This window comes from Plasmodium gonderi (assembly GCF_002157705.1).
Source record: "Plasmodium gonderi DNA, contig: Chr07, whole genome shotgun sequence".
Classification (NCBI taxonomy): Eukaryota; Apicomplexa; class Aconoidasida; order Haemosporida; family Plasmodiidae; genus Plasmodium; species Plasmodium gonderi.
In genome coordinates this window covers 1,163,804-1,180,810 of record NW_021628932.1, presented here as the reverse complement: position 1 = coordinate 1,180,810, position 17,007 = coordinate 1,163,804, and the positions used below count along the sequence as shown (strand labels likewise).

Below are 17,007 nucleotides of genomic sequence, written 5' to 3'. Positions count from 1 at the left end.
TTTTTAGTTTTTCTTAGATTATATTAGAAAGGATTAAAAGTAAAATACACATATTTGTATGATAAAGGCATACAGTTTTACATATGTGTAACCCATTCAGCTTCGAATACTATGAATATTAATGTACATAAAAATATATATAAAATTGCCAAACATATGTGCACATATATATTTGACTTTGTGCCTATTTTTTTTGCAATGGTTGAGGTATACCACAAAAGCATGTAATAAAAAAAGAAAAAGGACCTTATTGACGAAAGACCATATTTTTTTTTTTTTTTTTTCGTGCCTGGATGGGGAAAAAGGGAAATAACAAGATTCTAAAGTATATATATATATATATATACATATCAGTACAGTATAAAAATAGGCATACTGTACTACTGCATGATTCTTTTCCACATATGAACATGTAGACCTGCTTTAGATATATATCTATATACAGGAACTTGTTGCATGAATATGCATAGAGAAATGTGTGCTTAGACTTTAACTCCACATACAAGGGCACATTTATGTGTGCGTGCTTGCTTGCATATTTTTGTGAGTTTGTATGGGCACATGCACTGAGAGTGGGGAACACTTTGAATATATATTTGAAAGACAAGTTCTTCAAAAATTTTCGTATTCCTATATGTGACAGTATGTTACGTCCAATGTTGTGAAGAGAAAGGAATATAGGAATAGTAAACAAAAACGAAAAAAAAGAGAAGAAAAAGTAAAAACAAAGAAAAAAAAAAAAAAAAAAGAAATTGTTATTTGAGCAATCGATTAATTTGTTTATCTGTTCATACCTTTTCACACCGTCTCGCACAGTTTCACACTTTTTTTTTTTTTATCATAAAAAATACGCATATGTATTTTTTGTCGATATCGCTATAACAAGCGTGCGTGAGGAAACAACCTATATACTTAGAATTACACCGGAGAGTCTTTTTTTTGTTCTGTTTTCATTTCTGAGAGATGATAATGAATAAATGTGTGTGAGAGTATATAAGCATTTTTTTATATGCCTGGCAAGAAGCTATGCTGATGAACACCCGTAAATATTCTAAGGAACCTTTTCAGAAATGCTTCAATTTCGAGGACAAAAAAAAACCCTCCTCCTGTAAAAAACGAATTTTGAATGCTGGGATTTGGAAAAGGTTGTGATAATTTCTTGAGTCTTAATGTGTAACAATTAAAGAACTTAATAATAAAAGTGAAAAGAAAATAATATAAAAAAAAAAAAAAAATAACTAAAACTAAAATAAATAAATAAAAATAAAATATATTGATAGACATATAACTATTTTTGTTTTATTTTATTTTACTTGGTTTTATTTTTAGTTATTTTTTTTTTTCAAAAAGGGGAAAATACGCACAGAAGTGTTTCTATGCCATGTACGTATAACCCGTGAGCATATCCAAGCAGGAACGATAGAAAGTAACTTTCTTCTTCTTGTTGACAGCTTGGATTACTGCAACTGTGCAAAAAAGGAGGAATTCCAAGTGCTAGAAAATTTCTCTGTACACAAAAAATATACACATTCTTTTGGGAGAGATAATTTCTGGATTCTTACTACAAGGAAAGGAAGAAAAATTCTCATTGGAAATTTTTTTCATATCTGGAGTATACAAAAAAAAAAAAAAAATTATGTCCAAGCATTGAATATACAATAAAATACAAAATACTCTTTACGCACCTTTGTGACAATCTTCATTTTTCATATAAAACTTGAAAAAATATATGTTTTAAAAAAGTAACACCTTTTGATGTACTTAACAAAAAATAAAAAGGCCTAACACAAAACAGGTGATAAGCTAAATATGGAAACAAGTCTAAGGACGTGAAAATTTTTTAAAGAATAAAGCGGTTGGTATAACTTCGTAATTGGCAACAGGAAAAAAAAAAAAAAAAAAAAAATGTTACAAAGATTTCTGATTAGTAAGAATATGCAAAGGAGTATTGTTCGTTACAGTGTGCTTACCACATTAATTTTTTTTTTTTTTTTTTGGTTGTGTGTGTGTGTGTGTGATTTAGAAATAATCGACTTTGCCAAGGGCGGATATTATCAAACTGAAAGTTGCTCTCACGTATAAGCATGATCACACTTGTACATAAGTGTATATTTACATATATATAAACACATATATGTAAACACATATATGTAAACACATATATGTAAACACATATATATAAACACATTTATGTAAACACATATATATAAACACATATATATAAACACATATATATAAACACATATATATAAACACATATATATACGAATGCCTTCTCTCCTATGAGAAAAGCAAGTGAATTATAGAGAGGCACAGATGCCTTCGTTGGTCACACATTTTAATTACATATTCAATTGTGTGAACCCACGAGAACACGTACATACATCCATCATGTACACAAACACATCCCTGGAACCAGACCAAAGGGGGTGAGCTTTTATTCTATTATTTTATCATTTTATCATTTTACTATCTTATCATTTTACTATCTTATCATTTTATTATCTTATCATTTTACTATCTTATCATTTTATTATCTTATCATTTTATTATCTTATCATTTTATTATCTTATCCTTTTATTATCTTATCATTTTATTATCTTATCATTTTATTATTTTTCTTTCTTAACTCAAGTATGAACATTTTACTTTCTGGATAAGACATAACAAGCAAGACGTCTCTGTGTGTGTGTGTTTGTATGTGGTTCCCTTTTGAAAAACATGCGACAGATAGCGAGAAAGTGAAAGTGGTAAAGGGAAGAATAAAAAAAAGGAATAATTCTTACCATTTCTAGCTTTTCGAACATTTCTAACTTTTGGAACATTTCGATAATGAGCCGAAAAACACAATAGCAGTTAATAGCAGTTAATAGCAGTTAATAACAGTTAATAGCAGTTAATAACAGTTAATAGCAGTTAATAACAGTTAATAGCAGTTAATAACAGTTAATAGCAGTTAATAACAGTTAATAGCAGTTAATAACAGTTAATAGCAGTTAATAACAGTTAATAGCAGTTAATAGCAGTTAATAACAGTTAATAGCAGTTAATAACAGTTAGATTTATAAGAAACCAAACTAACATAAGTGCACTTTTTTTTTGTAGGTTCCCACCTGTCGTCAAACGCAGAACGGTGATAAATATATATATATATATATATATATACATGGCTCTATAAACACACACTTGTACATACACGTGTTATTTCCCTATTACAAGACGGACAAAAGAAGAGTTGTTGGATTTTTTTTTTTTTTTTTTTTTTTTTTTTTTATTCCCATTATCAACAAGGAGACGTATATATAACATGATGTATATGTTTCCACAACGACTGATTCCATATGTTGTGTTAACTGGAGCCTTTTTGTATAATCTGAGCATAGGTGAGTGAAGGAAAAGAGGGGGTTAATAAGAGAAGGCACATCATACATCACATGTACGCATGTACATACACACAGGCACATACACAGGCACAGACACATACACAGACACAGACACATACACAGACACATACACATACACAGACACACATGCACTAGAACGAGTCGTGCACCATCATGGTTACATCGTTCGTGTCACTTCAACTGCTAGGGGTGCTCCTTTCCTTTTGTGGACGTGACTTACGCTTGTGAGTCTTCATCTAGAGATGCATGGAAACATTTTGATAATGTCACTACCTTCTTCCACTCATATTCATGCAGGAATCATAAACTCATATGGCAATCTGAACATCTATCTAACCTCATACCTGAGATACAAAGGACAAAATGTAACATACAAAGATGTGTCATTCATCTACGAACTTACAGTAATCACACTTGGGATATTCATGTTGATTGGAAATATGGTTCAAAAGAAATTTGGGGAGCGCATAACAATATTAATTTGTTGTTTTACAACATTTATTTCATTTTATTTATCTTCAGTATATACACACTCTTATTATTTGTTATGTCTATTTATGGGTATTCAATATGGAATTGGCTATGGAATCAGTTTTACTATCCCTCTGTCATGTGCATATAAGCATTTTAAAAAAAATCGGGGTTTGGTAAGTGGTATTGTAATATCAGCTATCTCGTTAAGTCCATTTTTATATTGTCCATTGCAAACCATTTTAATTAATAGAAATAATATTACACCTGTCACAAGCAGTGATCAAGGGAAATCTAAAGAACTTTACTTCGAGGATACACAAGTGTTGAATAGAATTCCTCACGTTTTATTTATTCAATCAATTATATTTTTAATACTCAGTACTTGTGGTGGTTTTTTCGCTACTATTGAAGCGAAAGAGGATGGGAAGAATTTTATTAATAATGGTATTACAGAGGATGAAAATGGGAATATGAATACAATAGACAAAGTTTTATCAGATGTAGAAAAGAAAGAAGAACAGGTACTTGTATCCTCTACTGATAAACAAAAGGGAATTCAAAATGATTTAACAAATGAAGGAGATAATTTGGGAACACGACTAGCCAAATCTTTAAAGAAAAAAAAAAAAAAAAAAAGAAATTTTTTTTTAGGGTTAAACAATGAAGATGAAGACGAAGAAAATTTGAACCAAAATGTCAATAATAAAAAAAAGAATAATAATTTTATTCTTTTCTTTCTAAATATGTTAAACATAAACACCACCATATCTTCAGATAATAATTTTCTCAAATATTACAATAAAAAATGTACAGAAGATACTCTATTTTTTTTGTTATGGTTATCTGTTGTATTATTTAATTCGTATATCAATTTCGTTATTATGTATTGGAAAATTATAGGCATAACTTATACCCCTGTCCAAGATCGATTCATAACATTAAATGGTAGTTTTATTAACAGCATCGCTAATATTGCTGGTCGATTAATATGGGGTGCATTATATGATAAATTGAAACTCCACCTTACTATAACTTTACTAGGCTCTTGTATATGCTTAGCTTGCTTCCTCCTACCCGTTATTTCCCATATATACATTTTATACGCATTTACATGTGCTCTTTTTTATTTCTGCATTGGAGGAAGTTTTGTGACTATACCTATAATTACTTTAAAAAAATATGGTGAATTACATTTTCCTTTGAATATGTCCATTCTTTATACAACTCGGATTGCAAACACTTTTTTGTGTAGCTTAGTAGTGCATCTATTCTACAACATCTTCACCCTCCGCTGCTTGAGTTCAGCATTTGGTCTTATTTCTATCGTCGCTACAATTTCCATGTTTCTCCTTATGCACTCCTAGAGTCACTAGATCTGTATCTTATCATGTCCCATTTTTTAACCTCTCCAATTTGGGAGCTTTACTTAATTTCTTTCTTCATTTTGATGCCACATTTTGTGCTGGTACCCTACTTTGTCAACTTGTGTAAGGCAATTTTTTTTTTTTTTTTTTTTTGATCATATCATGCACATATTTGCATGCCACATGTGCGACATTGAGTTGCATACATATGTCTATAATTCCTCCATCATCCCTTGGTTTTTCTTTTTTTTTTTTTTTTTTTTTTTAAAGCGCAGATTCTTATAGAATGTTTTTAAAAAATTTGCATAACAACCTTTGTACGTGCATATATGTATATATGTTCATATCTGCATGTTTTTGTTTGTGTTATCGATGGGCGTAGTGATTAGGCGAGACAAACAAACTGAGGAAGAAGAAGAAGAAGAAGAAGAAAAAAAGGACTAAATGGGGGCCAAACGCAATGAAAAAAAAAAAAAAAAAAAAAAAATGGATAGCGCTTCTGTTGACCCACCTGGCAAGTTTACATCCAAGTTGTAGACAGATAAAAAGTTGCTAATCCTCCTCAACTTGATTTTAAAATTAGTGCCCTCCCATATTCCTCTAACTCATTTCTTACAATTTCGTTAATGAGCATTCTACAGGTAGGTATAATGAATGATATGGAAAAAAATGGAGATTTTATTTTTATTCTTTTTTTTTTCATGCATTCACCTTTTGAAGTGGTGATTAGCACTGCACATGTGTGTTTGTTGCCTTACAGTGCAGGTGCTTACAATGTGCATCATTCCACTGGCGATATTGAAAATGAATATGTGCATACAAGTGTTATTCCCAATTGGTATCATTTCACTCAGAAAGAAGCAGATCGGACCTTGTAATTTCGTCAAAAGTTGGCCTCATAAATGGATTTTCATCAACGCACGCCATCAGCAGATTTATCAAGAATTTGTCCTACGCAGCATAAGGAAAAGAAATAGGAATGGAAGTAGATATAGGGATATGAATGGAAGTAAATGTAGGAATATGAATGGAAGTAGATGTAGGAATAGGAATGGAAACAGATGTAGGAATAGGAATGGAAGTAGATGTAGGAATAGGAATGGAAGTAGATGTAGGAATAGGAATGGAAGTAGATGTAGGAATAGGAATGGAAGTAGAAACAGGATAATACTTGAATGAAGCAGCATTGTGGTAACATGACATTGCAGAGATTACTCTGCGTGGACATGAAGCCCCATCCTCTCACTCCACACATGCACCACGTGCAGTGTTTTCCAGATGAGTGGAGGAAATAATTACGTCACTGATAACTATTTTTTGTCGCCTCACCTGAATCTCTAAATGCTTCAAATCTATTTTATAACCGTTATGAGAAAAATAATGAAAATTTTGATGTTTTAAAAACTTTGATATAATAATCCCAAAGGCCCATATATCAACTGTTTTATTATATGCCACACTTTTCTGTTCTGGAGCCAAATGTCCCTTTGTCCCACAGCATTGACTCATGAGAAATTCGAAATCTTCGTTGACCTTTCTCGATAGGTTGAAATCTGTCATAAGGATTTTCTTCTTCTGCAAGTGTGTTTGTGCGTGTGTTCATGTATAATACATTTCTCACTATTCCACTGCGTAAATTTTGTATCCGTTCTAATTCAATGTACATGCCCTTCGAGCACAATTTTGGAAAGGCATATTTTCATCACTCGCTCATATATGCATCATTTGGAATGCACAAATTAGGAACATGGAGAAAAAAAAAAAAAAAAAAAAAAAAAAAAAAAAAAATTCTCTTTTTCCTCTCCATCATTCAGAAGAGGGCATACTAAATATATAACAAGAAAAAAAAAAGAAAAAAAAAAAAAAAAAACACGATACTATGATAAATCATGCACTTAACCTTTATTAGCACATTGTCTGGTTTCAAATCTCTGTATATGTAAAACTCTTGTTTAGAATTTGGCTTATGTATAAATGCCATTACACTGAATGGGAAAAGTTTGAATTGGAAGCATAAAGTGTGCATACATAATCATGTGAAGTTATGGATTTTCTCAGACAAGTTGATTTCTGTATATATATATATATATATATATATATATATATATATATATTCCCTAGCTTTTCACATAATGAGGAGAAATACATCATCATTGCGAGATTTTTTAATCAGTTCTATTTGTGATAAAAGATGTCGATTTGAAAATCAGTATATTGCATCTTTTTTTTTTTGTCTAATTTAGCATACTTGGCTATTTCTAGCAGAGTTAATCGAACGAAATTTAGATTGTACACCACGCCTTGGTCACAAAAGATTTTTTCTACGTAGGAAAAAATGAAAACAAAATAGAATGGAATAAAATAGAACAAAGTAAAACAAAATAGAATGGGATAAAATATAACAAAGTAAAACAAAATAGAATGGAATAAAATAGAACAAAGTAAAACAAAATAGAATGGAATAAAGTAAAATGCTAGTGTCCCAAATGGCGATTTAAGCTGAAGAACGCGCATGCCCTTATATACTGTACTTTCTATTCACACAAACGAAAATTCATTCATGGAAAAATTTATAAATGCATGTGGGGTCACTCTCTACCTAAGGAAGTATCCGCTAATTCCAGGAGAAAACAAAGAGACTCCTTTTTCTCTTCTTGGTGCTGTCTGTTCATTAGCAGCTGGTAGCCTAACGTGCAGAAAAAAAAATGCTCAAAATGGGTACTCAAAATGGGTACTCAAAATGGGAACTCAAAATGGGAACTCAAAATGGGAACTCAAAATGGGAACTCAAAATAGGCACACAAAAAGAGTTCATTTAAAAGAAAACTCATTTTAAAAATAGACAACAAAGAGTCGTACATTCCAGTTTAAAATAAATAAAAAAATATATAACCTTTAAATGTGCAATAAATATGCACGACATTGGTGTGTGCCTTTTCCCGCATAATTACAGACTCGTTCAAATTGAATTCGCTGAAAAAAAAAAAAAATAGCAATAATGTAGCAATAATGTAACAATAATGTAGCAATAATGTAGCAGTAAAGTGGAAGTAATGCAATGCATGGGTAAAATAATAAAAAAGCGTCCCGTTCCCTAATTTCCAAGCGAAGACAAGGGAGCCATAAGAATAGCTCCTTTTCAAAGTGGGAAAAAAAAGTAAAAGCAATCATGTGTCACCATACTTCAAGTCCATAATTTTCAAAGCAAACTGTGTAGTATCCTTTATGCTGAAAAAGAAAAATGAATCTTGACATTCTGCATCCTCTTTTAATGACACATTCCACACTTCCCCAAATCCCCCCACTCCCAATTTCTTGTTAAAGATAAAATAGTCATCTAAGTTTATCACCTCGTTGCTTCTCTCCCATATTCTGCAAAGCACCATCAGATGGAGGAAGAACCAGAAGAAAGACAGAAAAAAATGAAAATGGAAAAGATAATTTTTTATGAAGTTAAATTGAATCCAACTGAGATATCTATACGCACAATAGACGCATTTCCATCGGGGGACCCATTGCTTGGATATGACGCTGAAAATTGTGTGTAAAACCTGTTTTTGCCGTGCCTGAACATGTTCAGGTGAAAAGCATTTCAAGCACTCACTTTAAAAAGAATTTATCAATGTATCCAAGAGGCACTTTTACATTATTCATAAAACTCGAAATAGTTATTTTGGATTGTGTATTCAAATTCATTTTCATTTTTATCTTATCCTCCCAAAAAATTGGAATTATACATTCTATGATGTTTTGTTCTTCATAATGGAAAAATGAATTCAAAAAAGGGGAGAGTAGATAGAGTGGAAAAATATATTACACATAAGTGGAAAATCTAGGAAATGTTGACAATACGAGTTGATACATATGTATAAACTATGTTCACTAAATGTAAAATAATATAAAAATGCGAAGAATAAACTAGAACTACTCATAACAAAAAATATATATATGTGATGAAACCTGGAAGGGATGGAACCAAGACAAGGTTGAAATATTTGACTCTCTCGTTTTTTGTGTAACGGATGAATCTGCAAGGGATATCAACTGAATCACACAATAGCTACGATTTTACAACCAAGGTAATAGTGGGGTGTTGAGGGTTGGATGAGAGATGGCGCAAAGGAAGTATATATTCCATTTTTCGAAAAATGTTCCTAGTGATGTAGAATCAGCACGAGCATTTATGCACACTTTTTCTGACACCTCGAAAAGGGCACACATTATTGCAGCCATTCGAAATGTATGTATATATATATATATATGTATATGTACAATAATGTGCTATGGTGTATACATATATATGTTCATATATATATATATAATGTACGTACTCCATGTGCTACATACATAGATACATTAAAGGCATGGAAATTATGAATAGATGATGCTGGATACACTCATAAGCATTTTATGGCCCGTTTTTTTTACCTTAAACAACAAAGACCTATGCCTATCGGATCCCTTATTAACACTTCCCAAGAAAACAAAATTAAAATCATAGTTCTCGTAATAGTATGTTTTTATGCTTTCATCACTTTGTAGAGTTGAATCCTCTGGTTCTTGATTTAATTTTTTTTTTTTTTTTTTTTTTTCTGAGGAAAATTTCTGAGAAAATGTTCTATTGGGGCAGTAGCTATAATTTGTACTTTTCACTGTATTGTGTGTCATTTCGGAGTGTTCTTCCACCCATTGTTCTCCTTTCATTTGGGAGAAATTTCTTTTCATCTGTCCTTTTTCCTCTTGGATTCTCGTACTATTTTTGTATTCCACTTTTCTATGTCTTCCATTTTTTTTATGCATACCAATATGTGAACTTTTTCCAAATTTTTTTTCTTCTTCTTCATTCCTCAATGTACTACAATCTTTTTCGCTCTCTTTCTCATGTATCATGTCTCCCTCGGGTGTGCCATCCTCATCGTATGATGCTTCTACCTCGGATGGTGCTTCTACCTCAGTTTGAATAACATTTTCAGGATCGTACTTGATCATCTTTTCAACTAAATTTTCTATTTTTTTTATTTTTGCGAAAATATTTTTAGTATTTTTAACTTCTTTCTTGGCTATGTTAACCTTTTCTCTGCAAACGAGTGAGATGTAAGAACAAAATGTTTTATTGAATCTCCAAATGAGAAGTACAAAGGAGATATATGCTAAAGGATGAGGATGTGGACTATACAGAAATACATCTCGTATGCAAACGAATATACTGTATCTCCAATATGAACTTTAAAAAAATGATAAGCAAAATTTTACCGCAGTTTGGCATCACTGAATACATTTACAATTATGCTTGTATGACAGGTGCATATATAATCTGTGTCTTCCTCCTGTTTGTAGTTTTTCTTCTCCTCATGCATGCACGTATGGTTGGGTATCTCGTCCAACGTCTTAGCATAGTTCTTAACACATTTCTTGGCACACTTATTGGCACATTTCTTGGCACACTTATTGGCACACTTATTGGCACACTTATTGGCACACTTATTGGCACACTTATTGGCACACTTCTTAACACATTTCTTAACACAATTGTACATTCTTTCTTTCAAGGAAAGCAAATAAGAATTTTCTAAATCGTAAAGAGATTTTTCCTTAAAGCACGTATATAATCCCAAGTACACATTTGGGACAGGTATTTCTCCTATCAATTTTTTTTTTTTTTTTTTTTTTTTTTTTTTCATATATTTATGGTTTAACTCATATCCGCTGCCTGTTATTATAAAATTTCGTTTTTTCATTTCTTTTTCTTCTTGTAATTCGACAGAAGAATATTCATCATCGATGTGTCTGTCACTGCTTAGATTCTGCATGTCCATAACAAAACTTCCTTCTGATTTCACTTTAATATCATGTTTGTAGAAATAAATAAGTCTCAGGTCTTTCACATCCACAGCGTCCTTCAGTAGACCTGCTTGTGCCAGAACAGATATATGTGTCCCCATGAGTGTATGTCTATACGTGTGCATGTCTGCACGTGTGTCCATATTAATGATTGCAAGCAATATAATCATAAGACAAAGAGCAATTTGGCCACCCACATGCTCATTTAATTGTGTCATTAATTTTGAAAAAAGAGGAATCTTTTCAAAAGTCATTCAAATCGTTACAATTGCTTAGCATTTGGGGGGCAGAGGGGAGAGTGTAATTTTAACTCCCTCTCTGTTCATTCCTAATTAGAATGAAATTCATTTCCCATTTGCCACTCTCGAATTTGTTTCGCTCCAATTTTTATCCAGCACCTGCCTCGAAAAAAGTTCGCTTGCTCTGCATGAGGTTATCGTAAAAATCCAACATATGGGATTGGCAGTATCTATAATTTATGTTATTTTCATAAAGCTTGTTTTGGATAAATTCGATGAGATGTAATATAACTTGATTGTTCTTGATTTTTTTTCTCTTTTTCAGTTTTTTTAAAAATTTCAAAACTATGAAATTTATTTCGTCCAGGTTATCAATCAGGTATTTCAAGCCAATTAGAATGTCTTCTACACCTCCGCTTAGGAAGAGTAGGGCCTCAAAATAGAGACGGGGTGCAGAGGGAAGAAGAGAAAGAGAATGTGGAGGAGGCGGAAATATGGAGGAGGCAAAAATATGGAGGAGGCAAAAATATGGAGGAGGCGAAAATATGGAGGAGGCAAAAATATGGAGGTGACAAAAATATGGAGGTGACGAAAATATATAGAGAGAGGGGAGGATAAAAATTCTCCCAAATTGTTCAACTTGGATAGTTATTCTAGTACACAGAAAATGTATTGGTATATTCTGTATGTTACATATGTAAGGGAAAATAGCAGAGGTGAATAGAAAAAAATGTGTTCAGTAGCAAAGCATGAAATGAAAATAAAAATGTTTCTGTATTTGGGAATGCCTATTTTTTTTTTTTTTTTATGGTACCATCGAAATTTTGTTATAACAAGTAGCATGTGGTGGAAAATACAAATGGAAGACATTCATGGATAATCTTTTTATAAAATCTCTCGAGGCTTCACTTTCTTTTTTTAATATTAAATCGTCAGAAATGAAAACACACGCGTTTTTAATTATTTCTTCCCCTCTTTTTAGGTTCTACATTCGGAAGGCACAAAAAAAAAAAAAAAAAAAAATGGAAAAAAAAAGAAAAAAAAAAAAAAAAAAAAAAAAAAAAAGGTGTCTGCTTAGTATACACATTTGCATTACTGCGTTACAATACATTCACTTCAGCTTAACATAATTGAATATAAGGTAATGTTCTTTCTCTTAATTTCTCTTTCATTTCAGTAAATATTTCCTTTTCTTTTGCTTATTTACACGTACAGCTCCATCTGTTCTCATGCCTATGTTTCTAAAAAATGATTTATTACTATTTCGAGATTTGACTTCAGTTTTCTCAGTGTGTCTTTGTGGGCTTTCTGCAAATTTTCCACTTCTCCACCAGTTTCGCACAACTTTTTTCCACCTCTTTCACCGCCCCTCCTTAATGATTTTTCTTCACTGATGAATGTCTCCTGCTCCTCCTCAAGGTTGCCATTCCCATTAGTTACGTTACTTTTATTTTCACTATCGGTAGTACCTGTGCCATTACTCTGAACAGAATTACTTCCACCACTTTTAACCACTTCACAAACAATGTTATCTCTACACGCACTAGAGTAATCATTCATTTTTTAAAGGGTACCTATGTAAGAACAATTCTTATGATATGTTTGGCTATTTTTGTTACTACTAATACTGTCGCTGTTCCTATTTTAATTTTTTTTTTCTATTTTTCCGATCTTGTTATGCCGGATGGACGAATAAATACGCCATGCATTTGTGCAACATTTAAATATTAAAATATATTGTCTTTTTTTACACTAATGATGTAAGACAGGAATATTGTCCGTCCTCCTATAACATCTACACATTTACACTGTTTTCCGAATTTTTATTAATAAAATTTTATTTTCAAAAAGGGGATTTTTTTTTTTTTTTTTATAAGTTAAAAACTGGCAAAATGCTGAAATGTTGAAGTGATGAAATGAGTAGGCCATTTTTTTTTTTTTTTTTTTTTTTTTTTTGTGCAGCTACCTTTTTTTATGTAGCTATTTTTTTTTTTTTTTTAATTTTGGAGGAGAAAGGTGCCAAATGTGCATACGGATACATGCCACCGAAGCATTGGGTATATTTCTCCACCTCTATAGCTTTATATGAACTGCTTCAAAATTAATTAATCAATTTTCTGTTTTTATTATTTTCTATTATTAATATATAGAGATAAATGTAAGTTCGCTAGAGTTAGCATGAACTAGGGTTTCATAAAATAACTAAGAGAAATGTATGAAACATTCATTCAAAAATAATGTAAATTGAAATTATTTCAAAGAGCACATATTCTTCTCCTGGTGCCAAAGAAAGGTGTACCATCCATCCTCCACATCACCCTTTTGGAATCTTAATTTCTCATGCAATTTTTTTTTTTTTTTTTTTTTTCCAAACATAAAGACAAACATTTTTCTTAGTTACGTATGTGTAAAAAAAAAAAAAAAAAAAAAAATCAAGCTTCAAGTGTGTGTGCATGTGTAGATATATGCATTTATATGTACGTATGCATGTAAGAGAAAAAGGGGAATCTCCATGCGATAATTCATATACCCATGTGTTTTTCTTATTTATGAATAGATAATTAAAAAAAAAACTCGTGAAAATGTGTGAAAGGAAAAATGACAAAGAAGAGGGTAAGTAATAAAAATAAATCCTGACATGACCTATTTAATATATGTGCACATAAATAACTATAAGGAAGGATGTTCTTAAACAAGGGTTTGAATTTGTGTACTTTTTATAAACATATGCGCACACACGTGAAAAAAAAAAAAAAAATATTTACAAAAATCTTAAATGTTTATCCAATAATGGGAAATGGTGGTATGGTAAAAAATTAGCAATCACATAAAAAATTAAAAATATATCAGTGTTCGAAGGAAAAAAAAAAAAAAAAAAAAAAAAAAAGTGTAAAGATATGGGATCCACAAATGTATGTTGAAATATGAAGGGACGGAAAAGATCAAACATTGTTGTTACTGAAAAGGAGGCGTGTTATATTTACCAGGTTTTTGTAAAACTTGAAAATAAAAATATTATACATACTGTGTGTGTGCGTAACTTATTGTATACTTCATTTTTCAACAAAGAGACAGAATTAAAAATCTCAAACTCAAAAAAAGTGCAGTGCTACAGTTTGTTTGTACTTTTTCCATTCTGCTTCAGGTAATGTGTTTTCTAAGCAAATGCAACTGTAATGAGTTTACAACACTGTTTCAGTCTACTTTTCTGCTAATCTTTATCGTTCTTTTAAATATCATCGCTGAGAAATTTTAAATGGGAGTCCTATTACCAGCCATTTCGTCATATTCAACTAGTTAAGCCTCCATTTTGTATCCTCCTATATGTATATATATATATATATATATATATATATATATATATATATATACATTTTAATTTCATCTGACCATGAAAAGCATATAGGAATGCCATATATGGATATATGTTGACATGTCCACAAGTGAGTGTTTGGGGAGTTGGCTTTATTCCTTTTCGTTTGTTTATTCCTTTTCGTTTGTTTATTCCTTTTCGTTTGTTTATTCCACTTCTTTCGCTTCTTCTACTTCTTTCGCTTCTTCCACTTCTTTCGCTTCTTCCACTTCTTTCGCTTCTTCTACTTCTTTCGCTTCTTCCACTTCTTTCGCTTCTTCCACTTCTTTCGCTTCTTCCACTTCTTCCACTTCTTACCCCTTGATGGCTGGCTTCATGAAATCATTTGAAAGGCACTCGTTTAGTCTACCTCGAAATAAAAGTCTGGTTTTTTCTTCTTATCATCGGGGACATTATTTTTATTTAACACAAATATTAAGACAATACATATTATAGGTGAGGTGGCAAAGCACAATTTTATTATTGTCAGGAGGATTGAAAATATAGTGCCTATCATTTTACGCAAAAAATTTAACTCATAGAAAAGGGGTTCACAAAATGATGTAAAGTCGTGCGTTTGAAAATTTTTCATACAAATGTATTATGTTCTGAGTCATGAAATAAGAAGTTTCATAAATGTAATACTTCGGTAGACTAACCCTGCAGCTGTAGGCCACGCCGATGAACAGTTGTGTGTAAACAGCACTACATAAATAAGTTTGTACGTATGTATACATATATGTACATATATTCATACATGTATATATATGTATATATTACGCTAAATTATTTCTTTCACTTGGCTGCTGAGGAAAAAAAAAAAAAAAGAACGAACGAACGAACGAACGAACGAACGAACTTAATTCTAGCTAGCGTGTAAGGTAGCTTCTTTCCGATCTTCATTCATTCTGCTGTAATATTATTTTTAACCTTCCCTTTTTTAAAAACTGTTACGACATTCAATTCATTTAAAATGCAATTTTCTATTTTTTAAAAATGGCAGGGGTAAAAAAAAAAAAAAAAAAAAAAAAAAAAAAATGAAATAAATGCTTTAAAAAATCGTGACATGCGATGAGGAGAAAAAAAAAAAAAATGTTTAATTGGCAAAACGGGTTATGGAGCCAGCTAGCATAAAAGTTAGGTGTACATATATATATATATATATAGATATATTTACTTATAAAGCAAATGATTGTGTGCAAAACCGTTTGTGTAATGTGCATGAATAAAATCATGAAAATTCAAAAAGGAGAAAATTTTCTAATCTTCAATAACGGATACATTTTGTGATTACATGAGAACAATTGTAATTAAAGCCCAGAAAGGAGGCAGTAAAAAAAAAAAAAAAAAAAAAAAAAAAAAAAAAAACCCACACTGATTTTATGTAATGAATAATTGTGCTTATTTTTTAAGTATATGAAAATTGAATATTTCTACTACTTCTATTATTGGGTGGTACATATATGTGTAAAACTGTTAATATTCAAACGACACACCCCATTATCAGGATCATATGGCTAACATTTGAAAAACACATGCATCGGCACCTTCACATGAACCACACCCCTGCTGGAATAACCAAACAGAGAAGAAGAAAATAAATTAGGATTTCCATTTTATTCCAAATTGATCCTTCCCGTTTTCAATTAACAGAAACATGTGCTTACTCATTTTGAAATAAATGCCAAAGTGATATTCTCTCTATGTTGCCACTTGTTTAACTTAGTATTAACAGCTTAAAAAAAAAAATTAATAAAATGAAAATATAGCGCGAAAAAAAAAAAAAAAAAAAAAAAGAGACGAACAAAAACATAAAACAGACGCAATAACATAAATATATATTTCATATATCAGCGTATATAATCTACAAGTCTAAAAAGAGGTAGGTGTGTACTTTCACACCCATATGCTTCTTTTAAATGCTACCACTAATGGTATATATTTCGTAAGAAAATTTACAATTAAGGATAGATTAAGGGTTTTTTGTTGGATGAAAAATAAGCAAGCGAATTTTTTTTTTTTTTTTTTTCTTTCTCTTTAAATATGCATCTTATGACATATTTCTACAATCAACATGCTATAAAATAGGATTAAATTTGAAGAGGTAAAATATTGCATAGTATATATATATGTACACTTTGAAAAAAAGACACCGTCCAAAGGGATAAAACCATATTCATCCTAATGTCGTTATTATTATAACCACGTGTTTTTTTTTTTTTTTTTTTTTTTTTTTTTGACACCGAAAAACGCATGTACAGCTGTTTGATTTACCTGTGTTTTTTTCACATAGCTAGAAATGGGAAAATAAAATAAAATAAAAAGCCGAAAT

The 17,007-nt window shown here is 31.0% G+C and overlaps 3 protein-coding genes across 3 annotated transcripts; 1 reads left to right on the top strand and 2 right to left on the bottom strand.

Moving 5' to 3' along the window:
- Positions 1-3,308: 3,308 nt before the first annotated feature.
- PGO_072420 (transporter) lies at positions 3,309-5,243 on the top strand (the record flags this gene model as incomplete). The annotated part of the gene is made up of 2 exons (XM_028687115.1): positions 3,309-3,384; positions 3,703-5,243. The coding sequence occupies 2 exons, from the start codon at positions 3,309-3,311 to the stop codon at positions 5,241-5,243; spliced, it is 1,617 nt and encodes a 538-aa protein (XP_028542916.1).
- A 562-nt stretch (positions 5,244-5,805) lies between these two features.
- On the bottom strand, positions 5,806-12,883 carry PGO_072410 (protein kinase; the record flags this gene model as incomplete). Its single annotated transcript, XM_028687114.1, has 15 exons — positions 5,806-5,878; positions 6,115-6,194; positions 6,573-6,818; positions 7,144-7,228; positions 7,492-7,564; positions 7,843-7,929; positions 8,137-8,216; positions 8,427-8,615; positions 8,848-8,998; positions 9,204-9,303; positions 9,672-10,320; positions 10,497-11,151; positions 11,483-11,756; positions 12,138-12,308; positions 12,584-12,883. 15 exons carry the CDS (start codon positions 12,881-12,883, stop codon positions 5,806-5,808), a joined length of 3,213 nt encoding a protein of 1,070 aa, XP_028542915.1.
- A 2,153-nt stretch (positions 12,884-15,036) lies between these two features.
- Positions 15,037-15,192, bottom strand: PGO_072400 (hypothetical protein; the record flags this gene model as incomplete). The annotated part of the gene is made up of 1 exon (XM_028687113.1): positions 15,037-15,192. One exon carries the CDS (start codon positions 15,190-15,192, stop codon positions 15,037-15,039), a length of 156 nt encoding a protein of 51 aa, XP_028542914.1.
- Between the last annotated feature and the right edge of the window lie 1,815 nt (positions 15,193-17,007).